The sequence below is a fragment of the Sander vitreus genome, chromosome 1, assembly GCF_031162955.1.
Source record: "Sander vitreus isolate 19-12246 chromosome 1, sanVit1, whole genome shotgun sequence".
Classification (NCBI taxonomy): Eukaryota; Metazoa; Chordata; class Actinopteri; order Perciformes; family Percidae; genus Sander; species Sander vitreus.
The window spans coordinates 15,569,932-15,594,732 of NC_135855.1; the positions used below are offsets into that span (position 1 = coordinate 15,569,932).

Below are 24,801 nucleotides of genomic sequence, written 5' to 3' on the forward strand. Positions count from 1 at the left end.
TAAGGGGGTGAGCCAGCATCTGTTCTGAGGCCAGCACAAACTTAACCGTTACATAACCAGCCAGACAGTCAAGCTGGCTTTACAAGGCAACTCCAATAAACACCTGCAAACCACCACGCAGATGGAATGTACAACAGTGATCTGACCACATGGTGACTTATGTTACCTTAGGATAACTTGTGGTATCTACAGCTGTACAGTCAGACAAGGTTTGCAGTAGTCATGGCTACGCTATATTATAACCATTCTGCCAGTAAGCTGTGGCTCTAACAGACTGGTCGGACTTTCTGATGCTTAAGCCTTGATCGACTTTAGCGCTATCCCTATCGTTCTAATTACATTACATCGTTCTGCTGATTCAATACAGGTATTGGGAGCTTAGGCCTCAAACTATCATGGCTGGATACAGGGCTCTTTCACTGTTAGTTATTGTTTTTCAAAAGATGTTGTTGTTTCTGTTACTTGGTAATGTTCATGTTTATTCCACATGATTAAAGTGTAGTATAAAAAGGGAAAAAAGCAAGTAAAAAGTCTGGACAGATCACATAAAGGCTAAAAAAAGGGAGCAGCTGAAATGAAATGACTAAAAACAAATCAGATTTACACCTTCAATAACAACATAATAATAAACACAAGTATGAACATGTAAATGGGAGAGGGCAATTCCAGTTATTTCCCTTCTTCTCAGATGTATGTTCTGGTTGAGCGCGCCTTGCCCCGCAGTTTGGCACAAGACTAAAGTTTCCACACAGTGAGATGAGACCAGGGCAATGGCTGAAATTATTCCACACGGTGAGATGAAACAACAGGATTGGCTGGGAGGCAGGTTGGGCTTCGTCCCTACAGGTCCCCTTCCACTCGCTTCTTGCGAACTAGAGAGTAAAATGAAAAAGAGCAAAAAGCATGAATTATTCCCCAAAATCAATCACTTGACAGAGGGAAGAATATAAGAATTAACTGCAAACATGCTACACAACCTACACAGGCCTGTTAGTTATTTATCTAACTAACTAAATATCTATCTGTATCTATCTATATATCTATCTATCTATCTATATCTATGTGTATCTATCTGTATCTATGTGTATCTATCTATCTGTATCTATCTATCTATATCTGTATCTATCTATCTATCTATCTATCTATCATGAGCTAAGCGGTCAAAGTTTAGACCCATTTCAACAGCATGTGTCAGTGTGTGCAGAAAACAGGAAGTGAGATGTCATCACTCTCAAAGCTGTGTGATCACACCGTGTCAATCTCCATACTGTTAATTCATTCACACACTGTGATGCACCGACACACTTCGGAGTCACACCCATGCATCAGACCTGTGCTACCGCGACTCTGACAGGATGAGGAGCTAAAAGAGAGCAGAGGTCATCACTGTGGACTGACGTCTTACAGGGGAAAAAAAAACATTGTAGATACAGATGCAGACGAACTGCAGAGATGTTGGAATTGTTACGACGCATTCTCCCACAGAGAGAGGTGGAGGATAACGTAATGGGCAACCATGCAACCCGCTTTAGCAAGTTGAAACAAATCTCAACAATTCTTGTGTGCGTGTGTCATACCCAAATCATTGTTCTTGGTGATAGCTGCAGCAGCTCTGGAGCGAGGTCCTTGCTGGGTGAAGTGGTAGCCAAACTTCACTATGTTGTTGTTCTCTTCCAACATCTTAGCTATCTCCATCTCTACAGTAGTACCCAGCTGCTGCCTCTGAAACACACACAAATATAGAGAGGTCAAGACCTGAACATGAAGAGCCTGAATTTCACTTTGGTTTAAAGACTATGAGACTAAAGGCGCTGACACACCAAGCCGATAATCGACCGTTGGACAGTCTGGCGAGGTCAGTAACTCGAGTCTGTTCGGTGTGTTCTGTGCCGTCGTCCGTCCGAGGGGCCGTCGTCCTTCATTTTGGCCGATTTCACACGTATAATCGGCGGGGCGGGCACTGCTGGCAGTCGGATTCAAAAGACCCATCTATTTTAGTACAATATGAGATCGTATTCTGAACAAGCCGCCATGACAGTCTGTCTTTGAATTTCCAGAGAAACCAGACCCATGTGACGCGTTCGTCCAATCAGCTGCCGGTTTTCATTTTTGGGCGACAATACAGATTGGCGCTGCCTGCTGTTATGGAGACGTATTACGTCTCGTCGCTTTGGTGTGTTCCGAGGAAACTTTTTTGACCAACTCGGGTACTGATCAGTCCAACTGCCTTTTCTGCCGAGGGTCGGCCGTCTGGTCTGTGTGTCTGCAGCTTAAAGCTCCCATATTATGCTCATTTTCAGGTTCATAATTGTATTTTAAGGTTGTACCAGAATAGGTTTACATGGTTTAATTTTCAAAAAACACCATATTTTTGTTGTACTGCACAGCTCTCTCTCACTGTTGCAGATCCTCTTTTCACTCTGTGTTCAGGTCTCTGTTTCAGATACAGAGTGAGACATCTCTAATTCTGTACCATCTTTGTTTGTAGTCGCACATGCGCAGTAGCTAGGTAAGGATCATGTTAGCTAGCTGTTTCCAAAGACAGTAAAAGAAAGGCTGTTTCTCCAACTTTGGTCAGCTACAAGGCAGGATTAGCCGGGAGACTTATTCTAAACAAGGGCGCACATGTAAGTAGTTCTTTTGTAGATTATGGTGAACTTGTGTGTGTTGTAGCAGTGCTTTGCCATTGAGAACGAGGTAGCATGCTAACGGTTGCGGTTAGCCAGCTCGTTTCGGCAAGTGACGTAGAAAGCCGTGCAGATTTTGAACAGCTCGCCCGGAGACTGAAGGCAGGACACATTCAGAAACCGTATCTCACTCAAAACAGCATGGATGGGTTTTTTTTTTTCCAAAGTTTGTATGCGTATGGAAGCACCAGAGACACAAAATAACACCCCAAATCCCAGAAAAAGTGTTTTTTTTCGTAATATGGGCACTTTAAGACTTGGTTAGGATATGGTTCAACTTCTTTTCCACTACTGGAAACTCTCAACCGTTTAATTCAGGTGGTTTGTGTTGGTTGGCATTTTCGTCATATGCACACTGCATAACACAGACATTTACCCACTACTTAAGGCTTTGTGAAACCACTTCATTTAAAAAGAGTGCATAAACTTCCTCTGTCATACGTTCCCTGTAATCACCTACAGTGACCCTGAATGATGACAGCAATACAAAAGGAGAAATACAAAAAAAACTGATAATTTCAGATGCTGGTGTGCTGATGCATGTATGTACAGTATGTCTGTGTGTGTCACAATGGATCCGGTACCTGGTTGTCTATCTTGATTTCTGTGAGTGTGTCGTTGTCTCGTAACGCATCAACCAAAGCCTGCACCCCTGCCCCGGTGATAAAGTTGGACTCCAAGTTCAAAGCTCGCAACGTCTTGTTCTCTCGCAGCATGTCACTGAACGCCTGGGAGAAGGAGGAAATAGAGCAAAGACGTAAATATGGTCACGCCAGGTGTCAACAAAGCCATTAAAAGCGCACAAGCCACTCGCTCTCACCACAGCAATGGGGTCGTTACTCCGCGTTGCAGCCAGGCTGAACTTCTTGACGGTTGTGTTCTTCTCCATGGCTTTGGCGAAGTCCTTCAGTGTGGGAATTGGAATGTTCTAGAAAACCAACAAAAACACACTGCTGTCACTCTAGTCTAGTAGCATATACACACTCTGACACTCTGAAAGCTTGTGTTTCTGTGTACCTTAATGTTGTTAAGGTTGACCTCTGTTAAGGAGCTATCATTGCTTTTTATCCTCTGCAGAGTGTCTTCTACATTAGTGGGATTGGGAGGCTCATCAAACACTGGGTTCATCTTCTCCCCTTTGATCACATCTAGAAAAGACACGCAGGCAGAGGTCAAGCTATTGGTCCTTTTGGGACCTTTGAATTAACAGTTAAATTCCATGATTGCACTTACTGTTGTAACCCTCTTTAGATGCAGTCCCATCATATGTCTGACTACTGGTGACCAGCGTGTGAACACCCAGGATCGCTGCAAAACAAAAGCAAACCATAGACTCAGCAGCTTTAGTAAGGAATCTTATTCTCCAGGATTAAAAAATGCACCAGTAAGTGAATGAAGGGTAACCAAATCTAGAGGCCATAGAAGAGAAGTAGTGTTATTTTGCTCAGTAGGCCCTTTTATTCCCCCATCAACACACACAGGACAGAGCCCTGGGAAGGATAGTCGCAGGCCGTTTTCGAAACCGCGTACTATACTAGCAGTGCGTGCTGATTTGGCCAAAATGTAGCATGTAGTATGCAGTATGCAGTATGCAAACAAAAGCAAAATCTGCAGTATGCCAAAAATACCCGGATGTCGTACTGATCCGGAGAAAATCTCCAGTATGCCTCGGACCAGTCTTTCTCGCCTACTGTATCCCACAATGCAAAGCGCCGCAACAATCACAACGACCATGGATTGCTGTCGTGGACAACAACTTTTTACATTGTTCGTCTGCTATTTCATCACTAAATTCACTTCTGAGACTTTTTTTTATGCGAGAAACCAACTATGTAGAGCTCAAATATGGGCCGTTTTACGAAAATGTATGGTTAATTGCAAATTTGGTCCGACTATGTCCAACTTCATGGAGAACAATGAGGGCAGAACAGCATCACCGGTCTGTTTTACACCAAATATTCTCTGGTTCAGATCAGCAAAAAACACCAGATAACTCGGTGTAGGCAACACCGATTATTTTTCGTTTTTCTTGCCAACGACAGCACTCCCGGACCACAAACAACAGAGCTACGTGTTGAAATCGACTGGAATTCTCCTTTAACTGGAACCTGTGGTTTTTTTAAGTTATAATGCTCAACAAGATATTTTTTTATATTTGAATAATTTTTTTGTGAAAACGGCCACAGTGTAAAGGCGCTGACACACAGAGCCGATGATCGGCCGTTGGACAGTCTGGCGAGGTCAGTGACTCGAGTCTGTTCGGTGTGCTCCGTGCCGTCGTCTGTCCGAGGGGCCGTCGTCCTTCATTTTGGCCGATTTGACATGTTTAAATCGGCGGGGCGGGCACTGCCGGCAGTCGGACTCAAATGACCCATCTGATTGGTAGAGTGCTAACCCGGAAACGGGGAGCGGAATGAGCGTGACTAGAGTCTCTCAAAAGCTGACGAAAATCTTTTAAACTGACCTTTGTCGATCTGAAATGAAGACAGATTCAGCAGCTGCATGGCCTATTTCTCGCTTAAAACGTTTTCAGAAACACGTTTCGGTGAACTACTTTAGTAAAATATGAGATTGTATTCTGAACAAGCCGCCATGACATGAATTTCCGGAGAAACAAGACCCACGTGACGAGTTCGTCCAATCAGCTGCCGGTTTTCATTTTTGGGGCGATTAGAGCTGCCTGCTGTTATGGAGACGTTTAACGTCTCGTCTCTTCGGTGTGTTCTGAGGCACTTTTTTGACAAACTAGGGGAGACTGATCAGTCCGACTGCCTTTTCTGCCGAGGGTTGGCCGTCTGGTTGGTGTGTAAGCAGCTTAAGGAGCTTGTGTTTTACTGTCTCAGTACACTGGGCTCTGGCAGACTGAAAGTTTCTCACAACTACAAAAGCTTCTTTTTTTTTTTTTTAAAGAAAGCCTCATACGGAGTTATGTTTTCAAAACCTTTTTACAATGACTTTATTAGCTTTCTCAAAAGGTATTTATTCATTCTTACCTGCTAGATCACACAGTTCTGTATCTGTGGCGCTTGACAGGGCTTCCTCTAATTCTGGATCGAGGGTTGTGACTTCCTCCTGGCGGGTTTCCATTGGTTTCTGCTTAGGAACAAATGCTTTACCTATGGAGAAAGAAGAAAAGGACAGTGAGGAAAGAAGACCTTCTAAACTCAAAGAAGATGATTTTGCCCTCATAAAAATGGGCAGGCAATAAATTACTTAAATGTCAACACAGACGGAAGAAACGGGTACATGCAGGCCAGGTGACGGTTTTACGAGATGTTACACAACCTCCAATATCTATAAAAAAAAATTTTTTCCAACCGTTACCTGTCATTTAATGTGCCTCGTTATTCTCCTACAGCCATTCCTATCCTCTTGCCTTGTGCCACAGTCTAAGACTGCATGACTGCCAAGACACATTTCCATATTAAGCAAATAATAAACACCGATAGATTTGGAATTAACACAAACACTAATCAGGGATTCTATCTCGAGTCTTGCTTTTTTTCTTTGACATCAGACGGCACACTTCACAGCAAAGCAGGGCCTTGAAATGGTCATCGCTCTCCTTTGCTCTTAGGCTTCTCACATTTCTAGTTATATCTACACTGAGTTTCTTGGCTTGTTTACTTTAATCCATTAAATGTTTTATGCTTCTTTGCAATCATGCAGAGAATCAGCACAGATCTTCATACATATTTTCACTTTGGCATCTTCTGCATTTGTTTTTGTTAGTAAGTTTTGCAAAATCTAATTGCATCTGCTGTGATTGACTGAAAAAAATAATAATAATGGTTTCTGACAAGGAAGTGAAGTCTGAACAACAGAAATGGGCTGTTTAAATAAGTCTGGGCCTCCTGCTGTTTTACACAACATTCCCCAAGCATCAGTGGTTCAGACTAGCTGAACTCAGTCAAGCCATGATTGTCTGACAACTATGGTATTGCCATAGTAACCTATCTGAGGAAAGAAATGGAAAGAGCAAAGGAAGTCATGGAACAATGACTAGACTGGAGTCTAATCTAAACTGCACTGCTGGGGCAACAAACACTTGCACTGGGTGGAGAGAGCATCCAGTGGGTGCCAGTCGCTTCTATATGCCTGTCTTCTTAAACAAAAACACCCCAAGAACAGGCCCTCCCTCTTTCCCTCCTAAGTCAGTCAAGCCAGTCAAATTGTTCAAACTGGTCCCAAGTGGGGGCTCTGGCACTTCCTGAAAGCCAGTAAACAGTAAAATACAGTCATTAGGCAGCATCCTGTGCCAGTCCCTTTGGAGCGACATTTAGCCATTGAGCAAAAAAGAAGACCGAGCCAAGAGGTCGACAGCCCTAAAGTCTTGTCATCTGTATGATCCCACAGGAGAAGATATCATGGACTAAATGAGGAAAACACATCATGGTACAACATTGTATAAATGGGGAAATAGGCATGACGTCAATAACACAGTGTCTGGGTATTGTGATTCTTTCCAGTCAAAGGAAAACATTGTCATTCATGCACCAATGCCTTATTTTAATTCCATGTGTTATTTTTTTTTATTCCAAATTAGACACACAATACATGACCCTGGTGCTGTGCATGCTGATAGCGGTACTGTACAGTTGTTTGCTGTTTGTTTTTTTTAAACAGAAGATAACAGCTTACACTGTAACATGTAAAGGTGCAGTGTGTAGGATTTTGTGGCATCTAGCTGTGAGGTTGAGGATTGCAATCAACTGAATACCCCTCCGACCACCCCTCCATTTTCAAGCTTGAAGCAGAATATACAGTAGGGTGGCCTTCAGGTACCGTAAAAACAAGAAAGGCCCTCTCTAGAGCCAGTGTTTGGCTTGTCCGTTCTGGGCTTCAAAGCAGGGCAACATGTAGGCCCGCTCTCTCTATGTAGATATAGATGGCTCATTCTAAGCTAATGAAAACACAATGATTCTACAGTAATTGATTATACAGTAATGAAAACATAATTACGAAAAATGTATTCCATTTATGCCAAAAGAGCACCCTAAATTCTACACACTGGCCCTTTAAAAAGGATAATTCCTGTTTTATCTAAATTTGTGTCATACTTTTGTAGTTTTGGAAATCAATTATATAGGTTATAATAACATTTTACACAAGTAACTGCTGAGGTCTGGGAACACAGGGATTGCTATAAAAAAAAAAGTCAGATGAGGCAGGACAGATCAGCGTCCAGAAAATAAGACAAACAGGTTAGCGAAATTACCTGAACCACAATATTTGAAAATAAAACAGAAACTGAGTGCACCCAAAACGACGGAAATTATTCCTCATTGCACAGAAAAATGGTTCACGTACAGTACAACTACAGCAAGTCAGAAGGGCCAGTTGAACCTAGAAATTGGTCTGTAAACTGTCACTGGTGTTTACAAAAAAGGGTTGGCTTTCGTTTCCTCTTCCAAATACGTTTAGCTAAACTGTGACCTGTGGGTTTGTGGTTGACCACATAGAAATAAGGTCAAAATGAGTAAACTGAACTATTATTACATCTTGCACAGCAAAGATGCAGCACCTGATTTATTGCCTTTGCAGTACCAGTTCCCTGTTACACATGGCTGCTTAATGGCAAATGCTTCAACTGTGAAATTTATAACAATTGAACACTTGCGGCGTTTGGTACAGAGCTGCTGTGTGTTTGTGTGTTGTCACTGGTCCAACAGCCACACCCTCCATTGTAACCTCTACAAACATGATGTTTATCAGACTTGAACAGAAGCATGCCTTGAACGCTCCAATTAGTGTAACAAGTAATAAATATTCCATTGCGGCAACACATTTTAAACCTCAACTGAACCCCACTGAAAAATACAAAAAACATTTAGCCAGAACGTTATAATGTTTGTTATAATGTCAATAATGTTCCCAAACTCCGAAGGAAATCAAGGATGACAGAAGGAATGGACAATGGATTATAGAATATATTAAGAAGAACTGATCCAATATAATAATGGTTTGAAGGCTGTAGTGGTTGCTATGGCATTTAAGTAGGCTGTTTTCCTCTGAGTTATTGAAAGGGGACACACACACACACACACCCACCCACCAGGGGGTGAGTTTAACAAGGGGACGAGAATCAGCTACATTCCACAGAACCACCACAGTGATTTGAGTTTTCCATGTTGTCATAGGGCGTGCACACACTCATGCATGGCGCATGGCACGCACACACACACACACACACACACACACACACACACAGCTGGAGTATAATTTCTAACAGGCTAGGGTTGGGTCAGGGGGAAGCTGTCAGCTCTGTTTCCTCTCTAGTGAGGGAGTAGTGTTTAGATCTCTGGAGGTCCCAACAAAATGAATTCCTCTAGACGAGATTTCCACCCAGAAATGTTTCTACTCTACTCCCTTCTTTTCTGTCATGTTGTCACATAAAGCATCTCCTTTCTCTCTCTTTTAGAAAGTGACGTAGATTATGTATGTCTTAAAACCTGTTTGAACAGAACTGGTTTCCCTAGAGAAAATCAGGTTATTTCAGTTACAACAACATTAATCCCATCTGGATCAGCAGTGGGTGTTCATTTCGCCTTTCTGTATTGTAATTCCTGCCCCAAACATCTACAGTACTGTGTTGTGACAAAACTCAGGGGTCCTCTGACAATTGTGTTCCCCTTTAGGTAGACAACTTCATATCACAGACTGTTGCCATGATGATGCATCCCACATTTAAAGCTTATTTTCACTCCTTTAATGCCAATACCAAGGCCTGATTATATACAGTAAACGTGTGAGCATCACATACAACTGATATGAAATATTTAATATATACAATCATTTTTATGGCACTGGGACATTATTGTTTAGTTACAACATGAGACAAAGGTCCACAGCTGAAGTCACAGTATGCATCTTAACTAGTAAGCCCCAAGGTATTTGTCACTGACATCTCTCTAATAAATCAGGGAATGTGTGTGTGTGTGTGTGTGTGTGTGTGTGTGTGTGTGTGTGTGTGTGTCTTTCAAATATCTCGACAACAGTTTATCTACTCTACTTCACACTTGGTTTCCTGGGTACCCAATGAACTTGGGGTTTGGAATTTGGAGCAGTTTGGGCAGCATTGGATATTGGATATTAATAAACTGTGAATTAAACTAAACAACCTAACAATAAAAAGGTTGAGGAAAAAATGTTGAGAAAAAAAAAAAAGCGCTGCCATAACGCTGGCTCCTCTGTGTCTACCCTTCACAATACAAGCCCATCTTAAATTCACTCAGATCATTTCGCTAAGAGGAAACTCAATAAAAAGGCATTTTTAAACTCTGAATCTGCAACTCTCTGTCTCTGTCAGGTAAATGTAGTAGCACAATGTTTTCCTCTGAATTAGAAGTACACCGTAAGTCAGTAGCAGGCTATACAGTGGAGTCCCATATTAAGTGCTTTGGGCAATACCACAGGCCAAGCAATCAGCCCGTTCCAAACAGGGGCTCTGGACTAGTTGTAATCAATGTGCAAAACCAAACAAAGAAATCTGTCCCATTCAAATAAGCTTTTAGGCCCAGATTTGCATAGTTTTGTCTAAGGAAAAACCTCAGCCTGAGCACACTCCGGGGCCATCCACACGGAGACGCTTTTTGGTGCAAACGCACATGTTTAGCATCGTTTGGGCCCGTCGTCCACACGAATCCAGTAAACGCACTGCCTGAAAACGCACTTTATTGAAACCTGGTCCCAGGGTGAAAAAAATTCGAAAACGGCTCCCTTTTTGGCTTCGTTTGGACGGAGAATACGAATACGTCCGTATCGATGATGTCATCGCCACACCCTTCGACCTCTTACTTACCTTTTTTTGTTAGTTTAGTTTCTAGTACAACTATACTAACATAAATAAACAGATGGATTCAAAACATGTAATCATAAGCCTGCCTCCCCTTTGGGACTGCCTACCTCCTATCCCCTGGTACAAACACACCTCCCCCGCACGACTGTATGTTGCATAAGAGCAGACACGCATTAATAATACCTGCTAAGACAGCAGAACAGTAATTACTGCTGTGTGTCTGTACTGCTGATACAGACACACACAGCCACAGGGGTTTGCATCCCCTGAGAAACACATTACTAACATGTGATAGCAACACAATAATGATGTTCTTAATGAGAGTTAGGCAAGGTACAATATACAACACTGTATAACATCCCTACTGGAATTTGTTTCGTGGTCATCATTTTAATGGCAAAACTTAATATTTCTTTGTCAATTGGAATATTTTTTTGTTTGTAATATTGTTCATCGGTATCTTAACTATAAGAATTATGGTTGATTTAAATTATAACAATTAAAAAAAGCAAACAAACATACAGATTCTGATCCACACAAGTGTTATCATTCAACCAAGGACTGTTCTTCTTCGACTTTCTCCGTTTAGATTTTTAGTCATTAGAAGGTTTTAAAATAGTAAATATTCATGTTGGAAAGACTCTCTGTAGACAAACACACACCTTTTCTTTCCCCAGTGAAGGGCACTACATCCTCTCTGTCCTTGTACTCCATGGCTTCCTTCTCCAGGTATTTGAGAAGGCCTTCCCTATTGAATGATCCTGTTGCTGTCTTAGTTGTATGGTCCTTCTGACGTAAGCCCGCTGGGAGAAGAGCATTCTGAGGAGAAGAGACGAGGAGAGACATTAGACCTGTCAACTGATGAAGACTTTAATACACTCACTCTAGACTTGGGTAAAAGGTCAATGCTAAATGTATGTTGTTTTTAAGCTGCAAATGTTTCTGTATGCCTTCTATATGATGAAAAAATATCTTAGTTGAACATTTCAGTGTGTGTGTGTGTGTGTGTGTGTATGTATTAGTGCTGTCAAACATTTAAAATATTTAATCGCGATTAATCGCATTAATGTCATAGTTAACTCGCAATTAATCGTACATTTTTATCTATTCTAAATCCTTGATTTCTTTTTGGCCGATTATTTTTTCTCATTTTAATGCTCTTATCAACATGAAAAAGTGGATCAGCTTGCTTTGTGCAAATGTTTTTTTAAGTTTGTATATATATATATATATATATATATATATATATAATATATATATAGTCTATGGTCTGAAGTCATCCGTTGTCCCCTGGCTTTGACGAGGGGGCGGAGAATTTGCATCAGCTGTGTGCTTGGTATCAAGTGGTATTTCAGACTGGACGTGCTGCGATGAGAGCTCAGTTCACAACGACAAAACACACAGATCATTTTGGTCTTGTCAATGGAACCATTTGGCAACTTTTTAAAAGTAAACTTTCCTTTCAGAATCTTATTGGCATCCATTTCGGCGTCTCGCGCTCGCCATCCACTCAAAACGTAGCGTTAGCCTACTACTCTTTGGCCGGCTTGCAAGCCGGCCAAGTTGTTTTGTTTCCGGTCTAGCTAGATCCGGTGTGGTGTTGTAGTTTTTCCTAACGTTACTAGTTGTTGCAACAGCATGTGAAAAAAAACTACAAAGTTTGCTAGGCTTTTAACATTAATCTCGCAATAAAACAATTGACGCCGTTAAAATGGGTTTGCGTTAACGCCGTTAATAACGCGTTTAACTGACAGCACTAATATATATATATATATATATAGTTTTGAAGTCTTCAATTACTTTTTATTTTACTTTAGCTTTGACTTTTGAATTTCATTTTAGTTGTAGTAGTAGTTTAGTAACTTAGTTTTCAGAGTGTGTTTGCTATTTCTAGTTTAGTTTCAGTTTTTCATTTTATAGATTTAGTTTTACAGTATTTTTGTTAGGGCCAGGCATAATGTCTTAGAAGTATGTAGCTACACATACATACAAAATACATGGTTGGAGAACAGCAATGATGTTTAATTTTTAATCTTTTGCGCTACTTAAGTGTCCTGTTGTGCATGAGCAATTACAGCACAGCGCCATCTTATGTCAATTTCTGTGGTTCAATGTCACGAGAGTTGTGTCTCCTTCATTTCAGTAGTGATATATTATACATAGAAAACTAAATGTTTATTTAAATTTTATCAGTATTTTAATCTGGCAATATGGTTTCAGTTTAGTTTGACTTTTTCTTAATGGTTTTACTTTTTTAGTTTCAGTTTACTAAAAATATTTGTACCTGCTTATTTTGGTTTTATTTTTGAATTTACTATGATAACCCTGGTACAAGGCAGACAGGTCTGGACTGTCTCAAACTTCTGTCAGATATAGCGCTGCAAGCAAATGCCAGTATACTCCTTGTTGCATCTTTAGGTCTGTGTGGTAAGAGTTTGAGAGTCACATGGGAAATAGACATTAATTACGAGTTCCTCAAAACAGGAAGTAAAAATACTATGAACTTGTTGAATTTGATGCATGTAAACCAAAACCTCATGGCTAAAAATGCAACCATCTCTGGACCGTTTGTTGGAGGCGAGTCAAAACATGGGGGAGGTGAACAAGGATGTGTGAAAATTTAGAAAAGTCTGCCCAGCCAGCCTGGGTTTATTCAAACTAAATGCAGTGCATCTTTTTGGGAACACACCAAATTCTACTTTGCCTATTTAAAGACATGGGATCCAGAAATGATTATTTTTCCACTGTTTGACTGTTTCCTGTGGGCCTTGTGGGGTCACCATGTGGGGTGATTTATCTTGCCGGGTTTAGATGGAATTTAAATAAGATGCCCAGGCGCTTGGGGGGGGATTTAATTTTACTGTCTCACAAATAAACACTTGGCAGTCTGCTGACAGAGCTGCTGCAGCTGAGACTACCCCTTTAAAAGATTTTTCCAACCATGGAGGCTGGGAGATGTTGTTGGAGAGTGCAAAGTAAAAATCCACCATTGGATTATGTTCAGTGCATCCCAGGAAGTTAAACTGTTATGATGTGGTATAATATATATTTTGGTGGATTCCATTTTCCTAATCTGCTTCAACCTAGGGCTGCTCGATTATGGAAAAAAAATATAATCACGATTATTTCGGTCAATATTGAAATCACGATAATTTAACACGATTACTCGTTGACTTCTGGAAAGATGTTGCAATTATTGAACTTAAAAAAAAAACAATAAATCAACAGTAAAAAAAAAAAGTACAACTGTGAAATTTGCCTTAATACTTTTCCTATTTAAACTTTATTTTTACAGTTTACTTGCAAAACATAATAAGCTAAATAATAGTTTTTCTCTATTATTCTTGTCTTGTGATCATTGGGAGCCGAAATCATAATCACATTAATGCACAGCCCTACTTCAACCTTGTCCACTTTCTACTTTAATTCACTAGACAATACTATATACTATAATATAACTAGATACTACAACACTGACAAAAGGCATACTGTATACTTTTTGGTACCAGGTAAAACTAGATGTATTTTGTGTGAAAACTGGGGCATGTTTAAGATTGTAGTTGTGTCCCTTATTTGAGAAATTGAATTATGGCTGCAAAGAATTTTTTTGAGTGCAAAAAAATGCCTAATTTATTTTGATTTTTTTGGGCCATTTTCCAATAAATCCCTTTTCCACAGAACTTCCTCCCACTAAAGAGCCGTGGAGCTCCTCCAATCCTCACAGAGTCCTGACCTCAGGGTCTATCTCCTCGAGGGCCGTCTCCAGCTGTTTGAGCTCCTCCGCCGTCAGTTTGTTGAGGATTTCATCTTCGTCGAGATCCTTGTACTTTTCCAGGTCCTTCTTGAATGACAGCGCCATGGTGCCCGGCTATAGCTTGCTAAGCAACACTGAACAGCAGACCACAGCCACAATGTTCCCTCTCAGGCTAACTGCTCCAGAACAGGGAGAGGCTACCTGGAGACACACACAAACAAACATTCAGGACGATGGGGCAAAACTTTGAATTTGTCTGACTAAAACAATGTCGAAATTAAAATAAACAATGTTTAGCTCATCCCTGTGAAACAATAGTCGATCACAGCTGGGCTGGATAATGAGGCCTTACAACGATGCAACACACACACACAGTGACTCGTGCACACAGCTGAACAAAGGAAGCACTTTCTCAGGCTCAAACAAATCATCCGACCACTCCCATGAGGATCACCAACAACTCTTTGAGAAACCCAAATCTGTGCTACTTTGGAAAACATTAATGAATTAAAAGAAGACGCAAAATAAGCTTATTCTACTGGATATGAAATGCATGTTTATGTTTTCCTTCTAGGGACTAAGGGCCTGAAATTAAAGCAAACTGTCACAGTGGCAGGAAATATAGGAGTAAACTCTAAGTACTGTAGATGTATAAGAACGTAACACCACAGTTAGGATTAAATAAAGCTCAGATAAGTGAATGAGTTGGGGAGTGAGTGTGCACCCTGTCAAACAAAATGAAGAGCCTTCACTTCCTTCTCCCACGCCACAGTCCGAACACTGAATGACCTCATGATTTCCCACAGATGGTCTTAGTTGTGATCACTCACACACACTGTACAACTGTATACACACTTAAACTCTACTTTCCCAAATGGCTTGCTCATGCCATTGTCGAAAAAACAAGTAGTTACTTGCAGAAATATCGCAACAGTCTCACCGATGCATGTCAATTGGGAAATACAGCACCATCAACGCAAAGCACTAAACCCGTTTACAGCAGCAAAAATACCCTGTGCTTCAACTCTGGTTTAGTCAAGGATTCTTTAAACTTTTAGTGCCATTTCCCCGGAGCTGCCCGAGTCCAAGTCTGACGCAGTCTGTGTCTCTCGTACTGTTCGGTTCTCCACAATCCAGGCTCTGTCTTTGTCTAATTCTTCGTCTCACCTCCTCCATTAGACCACTACAACTACACGCATTTATTATTTATTATGGAGAGTCATACAGAGGCAGGGGCATTTGCAAGCCTGAGAGCCAGCAGATGTAGCTGGGCTCAAATGTCAGCAATGATGACATTAATGACAGCGTATGACTATAATGATCTACAATAATAATTTCACCATAATGTTCCCCTGTACAGTAGTTGTATCCGATTTTGTTAAGCAGAGTCAGTACAGTAATGACTAGTGCACAGCTACACATATTATCACAGCTACCTGAGAGGAAGGAGATTAGCCTTTCAAGCTGCAATGAAGCTAAGCTAATGCTAGTGCTAGACAAGCAAAGTGGTGAAACAAAATAAACATTCAATTTTGAACCATGAACACAGTGCTAAACTGGAGAACCAACACACAATATACAAATAAAGTTTTAACTTGAGCATTATATCTGACAGATTCTAAATATGCCATGAATCGTTGTGTGCGAATGTTGCGTCCACAACAGCAGACTTCTGTGCTATGATCGTGGAATAGAGCCAGGATTTGTTTCTCATGACGCCATTACAAGCCTTTGTTTGCATGTTTTGGAAAGGGGAGTTTTGTTCAGCTTTCATAATCAACACCGAGATGTCCAGGGACACGCAAAACACATGGAGGCTTTACTGCCATTATGTGAAAATTAAGACTGTGATGTATTCTGCAAAAAAGCCCTCATATCTATGCCTAACTTTTCATTTCCTTCCACACCAGTCAAATATTTTCTAGCCAGTGAGAGAACATGTGAAAAGATTGGTCTTGCATCATATGAAGTTTGATTTATCGCTTTCTTGGTTCTAATTTTGGTTAAATTACCCAGACTAATTCTAATAATGTGCAGAAGGCAATGATGAGATGACATTTCTGGCCAAGATCTGAAAAAAGCAAAGACGTCAGCCTGGGATAAGCGTTAAGTCGCACACAGACACACACACACACACACACACACACATAATGCTCTTATGACAAGACCAGCTCAAAATAACACCATTTACCATATTATCCTACTTTTCACTTTGCTGACATATAATTCAACACATCTAAAACAACCGCCACTGTTTACAGTGAGGTCCAGGACTTCTAAGTATTAGACAGAAGAGATATGGAGCATGCAGACAGGGATAATGATGGCAATGGGTGGGCTCAGGCTGAAGTGGAGACACTGAGAGGATCTATTAGTCCAATCTTATTGATCCTTTCTCCTTCTCTCTGCTAATCCTTCAAGATAACAACAGATGGCTCGGAGCCAACAATAATACTGCAAACATGTCTGCACTCTAGGCTCACCTTACACACACCTGTACAACTCAGGCTATTTTTGGGCACATAAACATATTATTGAGGATTGCACAAGAACAAAGTCACAAATATAACCACTTCTCCACTAACAGTTCATCCGACAGGCTAAATGTTTAGTGATAAAGTTCAAGTGATAAAGCCTGGCTGAATTAACAAAGGCTATAAGATGTATGATCACTAGGGCCAGACAGATATGGGCTTTTTGAGACCAATACCAATACTGATTTTAGAGGGGAAAGATTCAGTGATTACCAATATGGCGGCTAGAGCTGGGCAATATATCGATATTATATCGATATTGTGATATGAGACTAGAGATCATCTTAAATTTTGCATACCGTAATATCGTAATACGGCATAAGTGTTTTCCTGGTTTTAAAGGCTGCATTACAGTAAAGTGATGTCATTTTCTGAACTTACCAGACTGTTGTAACTGTTCTATTATTTGCCTTTACCCACTTAGTCATTATATCCACATTACTGATTATTTATCAAAAATCTCATTGTGTAAATATTTTGTAAAAGCACCAATAGTCAACACCACAATATCGTTGCAGTATCGATATCAAGGTATTTGGTCAAAAATATCGTGATATTTGATTTTCTCCATATCGCCCAGCCCTAATATAGTGGGGTTTTTTTTTAGCTGGAATGAAAATAGGCCTTTTCTATGTGGATTGTGTAGCGATTTTGCACAGATACGACAATGCAAAGGTATGCAGTAGGCTGCTTTTCTTAACAAATAACTTTGTTAAAGAATATTTTACAATAATAGACATACAATGTATTACATTTTTAACCAATTCTAGAAATAAACATCATGCAAGCATCAAGCATCGTTTTCTGCATTATACGTTCTGTAAAAAAGGTTTTCATATCGGCGCATATCGGACATAGGACAACGTATACACTGAAAACGATAGATACAGATATGTCTGTGATTAGAGATGTTCCACTTCCAATATCATTTTTTCACTCCCGATACCAATTCCTCAACTTGTGTATCGGTAGATACCGGGTACAAATCCGATACCGGTGCATTTAAAAAGGTTTTTTAATAATAATAATAATAATAATAATTATAATAATAAGTGCCTACCGTCCTTCCTTCAACTCATTTAACATCAATGGTTACTCCCTGATGTCAATCGGGACGTAAAACAGCTGTATAATACTAACTCTGTATGGATGTGATACGACTGCTGTCTCAGGTTAAACCCTTTGAAAACATGAACAAAAGCATACAGAGAATGAATGCCATAGAACTGTCTTCATTATCTAGTTTGACAGTCAGTCATAAAAGAAAAAGAACAAATACATTTTATGAAGTTTATTTCGGGGGAACATTACGTGGTATAGACTTGTGTACTGCCAATACCAATAGCAGCATTTTAGGCAGTATCGGAGGCATATTCAGATTGAAGTTACACTGTGGATAGGGATAAAAAAATATGTTTCTTTCTGTTTCATGGGCAAAATACTGACCAAGTTCTTTTAAAAAGTAATAGAAGAAAGGGGTGGGACGAAACACCCAGCTCACGAGACGAGACACGAGATTGGGTTCGAAATTGAGACGAGATTTTAACACAATTTTACAGAAAACTTCAATGAAGAAATAAGACTGGAAAAATAGTCAATCGAAAGTCACAAAATGAAAAACGAGCACTGAATGGTTTTGCCACAAACTCAAATGACTGGCTTCTCTCATGTATAACTCACAGTTACACCGTTACTTATTCCATGCTAGTCCAGTGCACGTTGAAAATGTGTGTGTTTGGAACGGGCCGATTGCTTGGCCGATGGTAATGCTGCTTGTAGAATTCTCCAAAACCAAATTGCACCCCAAAATGACTTACAGAAGGACCCCAAACCACTTAATATGGAACTCCACTGTTTAGCCTACTACTGACTTACCTGACAGAGAACGTTGCAGATTCAAAATGTATTCACAAAATATCACAATGAAAATGTGGAGTAATCAGACATTAGCGTCATGGACTCATGGCAGTGCGCGTCACTTTGTAACACGTTATAATGCTCGCCTAGCTGCTAGCATGGCACGCCCTCATACTCTGCTTCTGACTGGGTAGTAGCCCTTACTTAGGTACTGCGCATGTGCGACTCCCAACTAGGGATGTAACGATTACCGGTGTAACGGTAAAAATGTTGATGATAACAATTACCGTTTTCATTTAAAATATCATTATTATAAACCCTGCGTTTAATCCTTCCCAGCTTCATCCAAGTCTCCTGAAGTTGCCGCGCAGATGCACTGCGTAGCCTACAACATACGTTTCTTGAAGTTGGAATCATGGCGGAAGGAGGAGATGACAGCGCTAAGGACAATTATCAGCCTTGTAAAAAAGGCCATAGTAACACGTGCTCTCTTTCCTGAGATGATTGACCAATCAGTGACGAGATTCATCGCTTTGATCTCCTGCCAATCACTCGCGCTCAGACAGGAGAAGGGGACAGAACAGAAGCTGTAAACAGACTTTTTTCTTTATCATTCCTTTCCCGTTTTCGGACTTGTTGAAGTGATGTGTGGAGCCCAGAACGTAAGTTAAAACTATTCTGTAGCTTGCTAAACTGTCATGGGTTTTACTGCCTCGTTATCGGTGTAAACGTTAAAGCTACGTTTATTCATATTGTGTGGATAAGTTCAGCCCGTGTTACAACCAAGGTTATAATCGTTAACGAAAACGTACGAAATAATGAAAACTAGATGGGAAAAAACATTGTCATTAACTGAAATAAAAATAAAAACGAGGCATTACAAAAAAACGATAACTAAACTAAAACTGTAATGTCCGTTTGCAAAACTAACTAAAATAAAAAGCGCACACAAGCTAGGAGGCTAACCTAGCTTACCTTAACAAGGTAAAGGAGAACGCAAAGCCCCCTTTCCCGAAACAGAAGCTAACCCCGGTACAGGGCATGGATGTATGGATACAGGGTCAGGCAGCATGACAGAGACAACAGCAGGACAGAGAACACTATAGGAGGGCTTTCACCGGCGACCCGATAGTTGCTGGTTAGTACATACGCAGGAACACCAAATGGGGGACGACGCGTGGGTTATATGTGTATTGAAAGTTTGCCACTTTACTCGAACCAAAGTTGAAAACACCTGTTGATGTATGTCTTCTTTAGTCTGTTTAGTCTTTTTTTTTTTTTCCTGGAACACGTCACTTACACATTTTGCACTTAATGCGCCGTCTTGTGTAGACTGTTTACATATTTATTATGACCATACGTAGGCTCCATTTTATGTACTGGTGTTATTGTTCAATACATTGTGAATACATATTTCTAAAATTGTATGATGTTTTTGTTAAGTTATTATTACACAATACTTTTTCTGACCTTTTTGAATCTTGCCCCTGACAAATAACCCATATTACAAAAAAAGACTAAAACTAATAAAAACTAAACTAAAACTAAGCATTTTCAAAAAAATAAAAAACTAAACTAAACTAGCAAACCCACTTTAAAAACGAATTCAAACTAAACTGAATTTGAAAACAAAAAGTCAAAACGAAATAAAAACTAATGAAAAATTAAAAACTATAATAACCTTGGTTACACCGTGACATTTATTTGGAGAGAGATTTATTGCCTTGATAATATTGCTGTTGCTGTGTTTCTTATTGCATAGCTGATAGATGTGCAGATTGTTTAATATTACTTGTGCAGCCACGTGTTGATATTCAGGTTGTGTTAGGGCAATTTGCTAGCAAGGTGCAATCGCCAATAAACAGCCTAGCGCTGTGGAGCCACGTGCTTAGCTATTAAAGGTGTATTACACGGTTTGCTCCGTTATGGATATGTGTGCTGTAATAGATGTGGCTTATTCTCAGTTTGTGTTACTGAGCAATATGTTACATTTATGTTAATTATTACAGAGAAATGAATGCAATTCTTAGTATTGTTTCTTGTCATATGCTGGTGGCTATAACATTTAGTTTTGGTAAATAATGTTCATAGTAAGTCAGATGCTTATTAATGTGCATTATTATTTGCTTATATTTCAGAACCACATCCAACTTCACATGTAACGTCAAATACAACTTCATAGTTAACTTCATGTTAGAGTTGTAAATAAATCTTCCTGGATCTCAAAGTCAGACATCTCTGGTTCAAGTTCTTACCGGACCCCCTACAGCGGGCCAGTGTTTCAGTAGCCAGTTTTCAATAGTTTTTACAAGCCTATTGCCTAATATTTTTGTAATATAATAACACTGTTACACTTTTTAAAACTATTTCAGCTTGTGTAGGCCTATCAGTGCTTTCTGAACATATTGAACACACTTTTAAAAATACTGCGATAATACAGAAAACCGTGATAATTTCGGTCACTATAACCGCGAGGTTAAATTTTCATACCGTTACATCCCTACTCCCAACAAAGATGGAATAGAAGTGCGATGCCTCACTCTGTAGCTAAAACAGAGAGCTTGACACACAGGGTGAAAAGAGGAGCTGCAGCAACGTGCAGTACAACAAAAATATGGTGTTTTTTGAAAATTAAACCATGTAAACCCAGTGTTTCCTCTATGTTGATATTACCGCGGCGGCCCACCATGGTATCAGAAATAGGGCAGACGCACAACAGGGTTTGCGCTATGTACACAGCGCACCGCCGCTCCTTCAGCTGTTTATGAAAAGTCATAACGCCGTAATTACACGACTCTGCAGAGCCATCTGCTCTACTGAACTCAAGCGAACTGTCATCCGACCGCTCTCTCTCTCCCCTTAGGGTGATCAACTGGAACAGTGACAGGACGTCATCACTCGCGAAGTCATTGCAACCAAATAAACAACAGGGCGAGTATTACTTGTCACTAAATTTTAGGCAAAGTGACAAATGGCGACGAAAGCCGCGACATGAAATCTGTACTCACGCGGTCATGTGAAATATGACAGCTACAGTTTATTAGAAAATAGCATAGTGGACACTGAATTTGATGAATTTACTGTTTATCAGACCCCAGATGAAACAATCGGTGACGGTCCCTCTGCCTCTGACTCCCCGCTGCAGGAGACGCTGTATTCCTCCGACACGCTGTATTAACGTTACTGTTAGTAGTTAGCTAGTAATGTTCACTCAGGGTTTTGTTTTGTTGTTAAACTGTGTGTAAAATGAGCGGTGACGTTAAATCACCCTACGGTCCCGTCTATTTGCTGGATGGTTTCAAGGTAACGGTCGGTAGCTAACATTAGCAGATAAGCCCGTACTTTTTTGACGTTCAACAACCCACATCGGCTCTTAGGGACATATAAGATATTACGTGAACGTTAGCTACCTAACTAGCTCCCTTATTTAGCTTGACCTGCATTCAGATTTTTTAGCTTTTGCAATAAACCACTAAACATCCATGGGTTTTACAGGCAGCTTTTTTCTTCTGCTATCGCTCTACAAAAGTAAACTCAGAGTCAACTTTGGAGAACGGGCGGGGGATTTTCTATGCTAATTTCGAGGCTGCTGCTCTGCACTTGTGTACTGATATCGCGAGACACTTTTTACCTAGACGAGAAATCTCGTCACGTTTGAATCTCTAATAGAAGAGGAGAAAGTGAAATATAAAATATCCGTTTCTACCTCTGTCATCACCACCTCGAACAAAGCTTAACCATGTTTTTAAGTGAAATATCTGAACATGCTTGAGGTCAAATGGTGGGGCTGCATCTTTGAAAAAAAGTGATGTTGACAGACCAATTGTAAGATTATTTGGGCCATTAAGTATGTGATATGATACCAGACGCCATCCCAGATATCTCTGGCTTATATTATATTACCCTTAGCAGCTAAAAAGTTTATCTCTGTCAAGTATAACATTAGCAATCAATATCCAGGTTGCCTGCACTATTTTAGATCTCAGAGGCAGAAGGAGGAATAGCAACTTGCAGCTTAGAGATGAACAGGAAGTACTGACTGGTTATTACATTATTATAGAGCACCACCCCATCAACGCACACAAAGACTATAGTTAGTATGACCCAGCTCTGCTACCCATGAGACAAGAGTCTGCACTTCCTTCCACCTACTCTCCTACAGTTTTATTCTCTACTTTTCTGTCTCTCCACCCTGTTGTTACTCACTTCTCCTTCATTCTTTTATCTTCCGCCTCCAAAAAAGGTGCCTTAAAGTGTCAGAAATGATAGGAAACAGATGGAAAGAGACCAAGATAGCAACAGAGGGTCTGAGTATGCAGTCACTAAGGTATGTTCACATGAAGAAGTAGAATCAATAAGACGATATAGGTGTCGGGTGAAAAAATGTGCTTAATGGTTATGGTGCAGATTTTTTTTTTTTTTTTATATATAATTAGACCCAGTCCTTGTTATGTCATCAGTCAATGTGTCTGGAAAATAAATTAAAAAAGCAACATGTATGTTGTTCATCCACTCAAGCATGTTCTGTTCCTCCAAATTGTGTACAGACCTGGAAAGGGCGTGATCTCAAACAAACACACATGATTTGTATAATCCCCTGTTTTAGCCACACACTCCATCATTAAATAATGAAAACAGATTGCAAGTTGTACCTTGCCTTTCAGCTTAACAAGGACTTACAAGGTAGTAGTAATGATACAGGTTCAAGAAAGGTTGCCACTTTCACTACTTTGTCAAAACGAATGACAAATGCTATTGTTTGGTCTGGCTGTATTACACCAAGGGTGTAACTAAACACTCACAGCCAGGTTTCACTCTCCAGTTAAAGGTATGCAGGTTAAACAAATCCTATCTGAGGAGCCTGTTTATCTGCAATACTGCACTGAATGCCATGTCAGCGGTCACCACAACATTCCACTCAGTTACCTGCTGCACACCTTCAGGAAGGTCGCCTTGCTTCAGGCGTCCTACCTAAGACTTGGACCACACCCTTCATTCACCATTAAGCTCTACTGCTGGTCGAACTAACTTTGTGAACACACACATAAACCCTCACATTAGCTCTTGAACAAGGAGTGTTTCAGTAGACTCAGTGACACAATGGCCTTGCACCTATCAAACAAGTAGAACTGCAGCTACAGTCACAGCCTTTCCCTTACCCTGCACACTGGTGTGAGTCATCCCACCATAAGAGTACGTCCTTGAAAACACTGAAACTCGTGTGAAACAGACAATCACAGTATTGATGGCCTGTCTGTAAAATGCCTCGTCAGGCTGACAGGGATGGGCAGCTAAGATTAAATGTCCCCTATATACAAATAGCAAGTCATAGGTTACACAATGAAAGAACTATGAACCGAACAGATACCACAATCATTAGATGAAATTAGTAGGGCCATAAAATGGCATAACACATCGCACTACTAATAAGTACGTTATGTTAATTTGGTCGTAAGTTAGCTGCCCTATCTGAAATAGTTTCATCCATCTCTTGTGGACAGCGGGTTACGGAACGGCGTTAGCTAACTCGCTCTTGATATGTTTATGATTATCACACTGACAGTAAACACGTTGATAGTGATTATCATCGCCTAGCAAAAGATACCACACATTAGCTAATAAATAGTTAAAGCCAGACCAAGCGATTTGTGGGACATTTACTTTGGAAACTTAGCTACATTTCTCGGATACAGTAACACCATGCGAAACAGCCCGATGACATGTAACGTTAGCAGCTAATACGCTAACGTTAACAGTTGACTCAAGTTGCTAGCCTAGTAGCTAAACCAGCACATATGCAAGTGACAGTATGTAAAACAGCACAGCTAGCAAGTTCGACATTTGACATACCAATTCTAATAACCTGAGCTATCTATATCCTTACCTGAGTCTAATGGGACCTAACTAAGGAATGTCCAAATAACGCCCGTCTTCCCACTGAATGCGATGTCTTCAGTGCTTGATTTCTCACTCAGCCCAAGGGCGGTAACCATAGGTAGGGAGAGCCAGAGCATTCTCTAAGTGATGTCTGACTGAACCAATAGACAGAGAGTCTGTCGGGCGTGAACCAATGGTGTACATTAGCCCGCCCTTTTCATCTAGAAGAACCAATCAGATGAGATATATGGAAGGAAAATAAGATACAATAACATAAAATAAATTAACGGCCTA

General features: G+C 40.4%; 1 protein-coding gene across 1 annotated transcript; it reads right to left on the minus strand.

The window, feature by feature from the left end:
• Positions 1 to 560: 560 nt before the first annotated feature.
• On the minus strand, positions 561 to 24,622 carry tmod2 (tropomodulin 2). Its single transcript, XM_078243134.1, has 10 exons — positions 24,515 to 24,622; positions 14,219 to 14,440; positions 11,148 to 11,304; positions 5,681 to 5,803; positions 3,921 to 3,995; positions 3,705 to 3,835; positions 3,508 to 3,615; positions 3,272 to 3,415; positions 1,578 to 1,722; positions 561 to 872 (listed from the first exon to the last, which is right to left on the minus strand). The coding sequence occupies exons 2-10, from the start codon at positions 14,342 to 14,344 to the stop codon at positions 841 to 843; spliced, it is 1,041 nt and encodes a 346-aa protein (XP_078099260.1). The 5' UTR covers positions 14,345 to 14,440; positions 24,515 to 24,622; the 3' UTR covers positions 561 to 840.
• Between the last annotated feature and the right edge of the window lie 179 nt (positions 24,623 to 24,801).

Excerpts from the sequence above, each read along its gene's own strand:
- tmod2 (XM_078243134.1), bottom strand. The coding sequence starts at position 14,344 with ATGGCGCTGTCATTCAAGAAGGACCTGGAAAAGTACAAGGATCTCGAC. Across the intron at positions 3,996-5,680 it reads AGAACTGTGTGATCTAGCAG|CGATCCTGGGTGTTCACACG; the intron begins GTAAGAATGAAT and ends TTTGTTTTGCAG. Across the intron at positions 1,723-3,271 it reads AAATCAAGATAGACAACCAG|AGGCAGCAGCTGGGTACTAC; the intron begins GTACCGGATCCA and ends TGTGTGTTTCAG.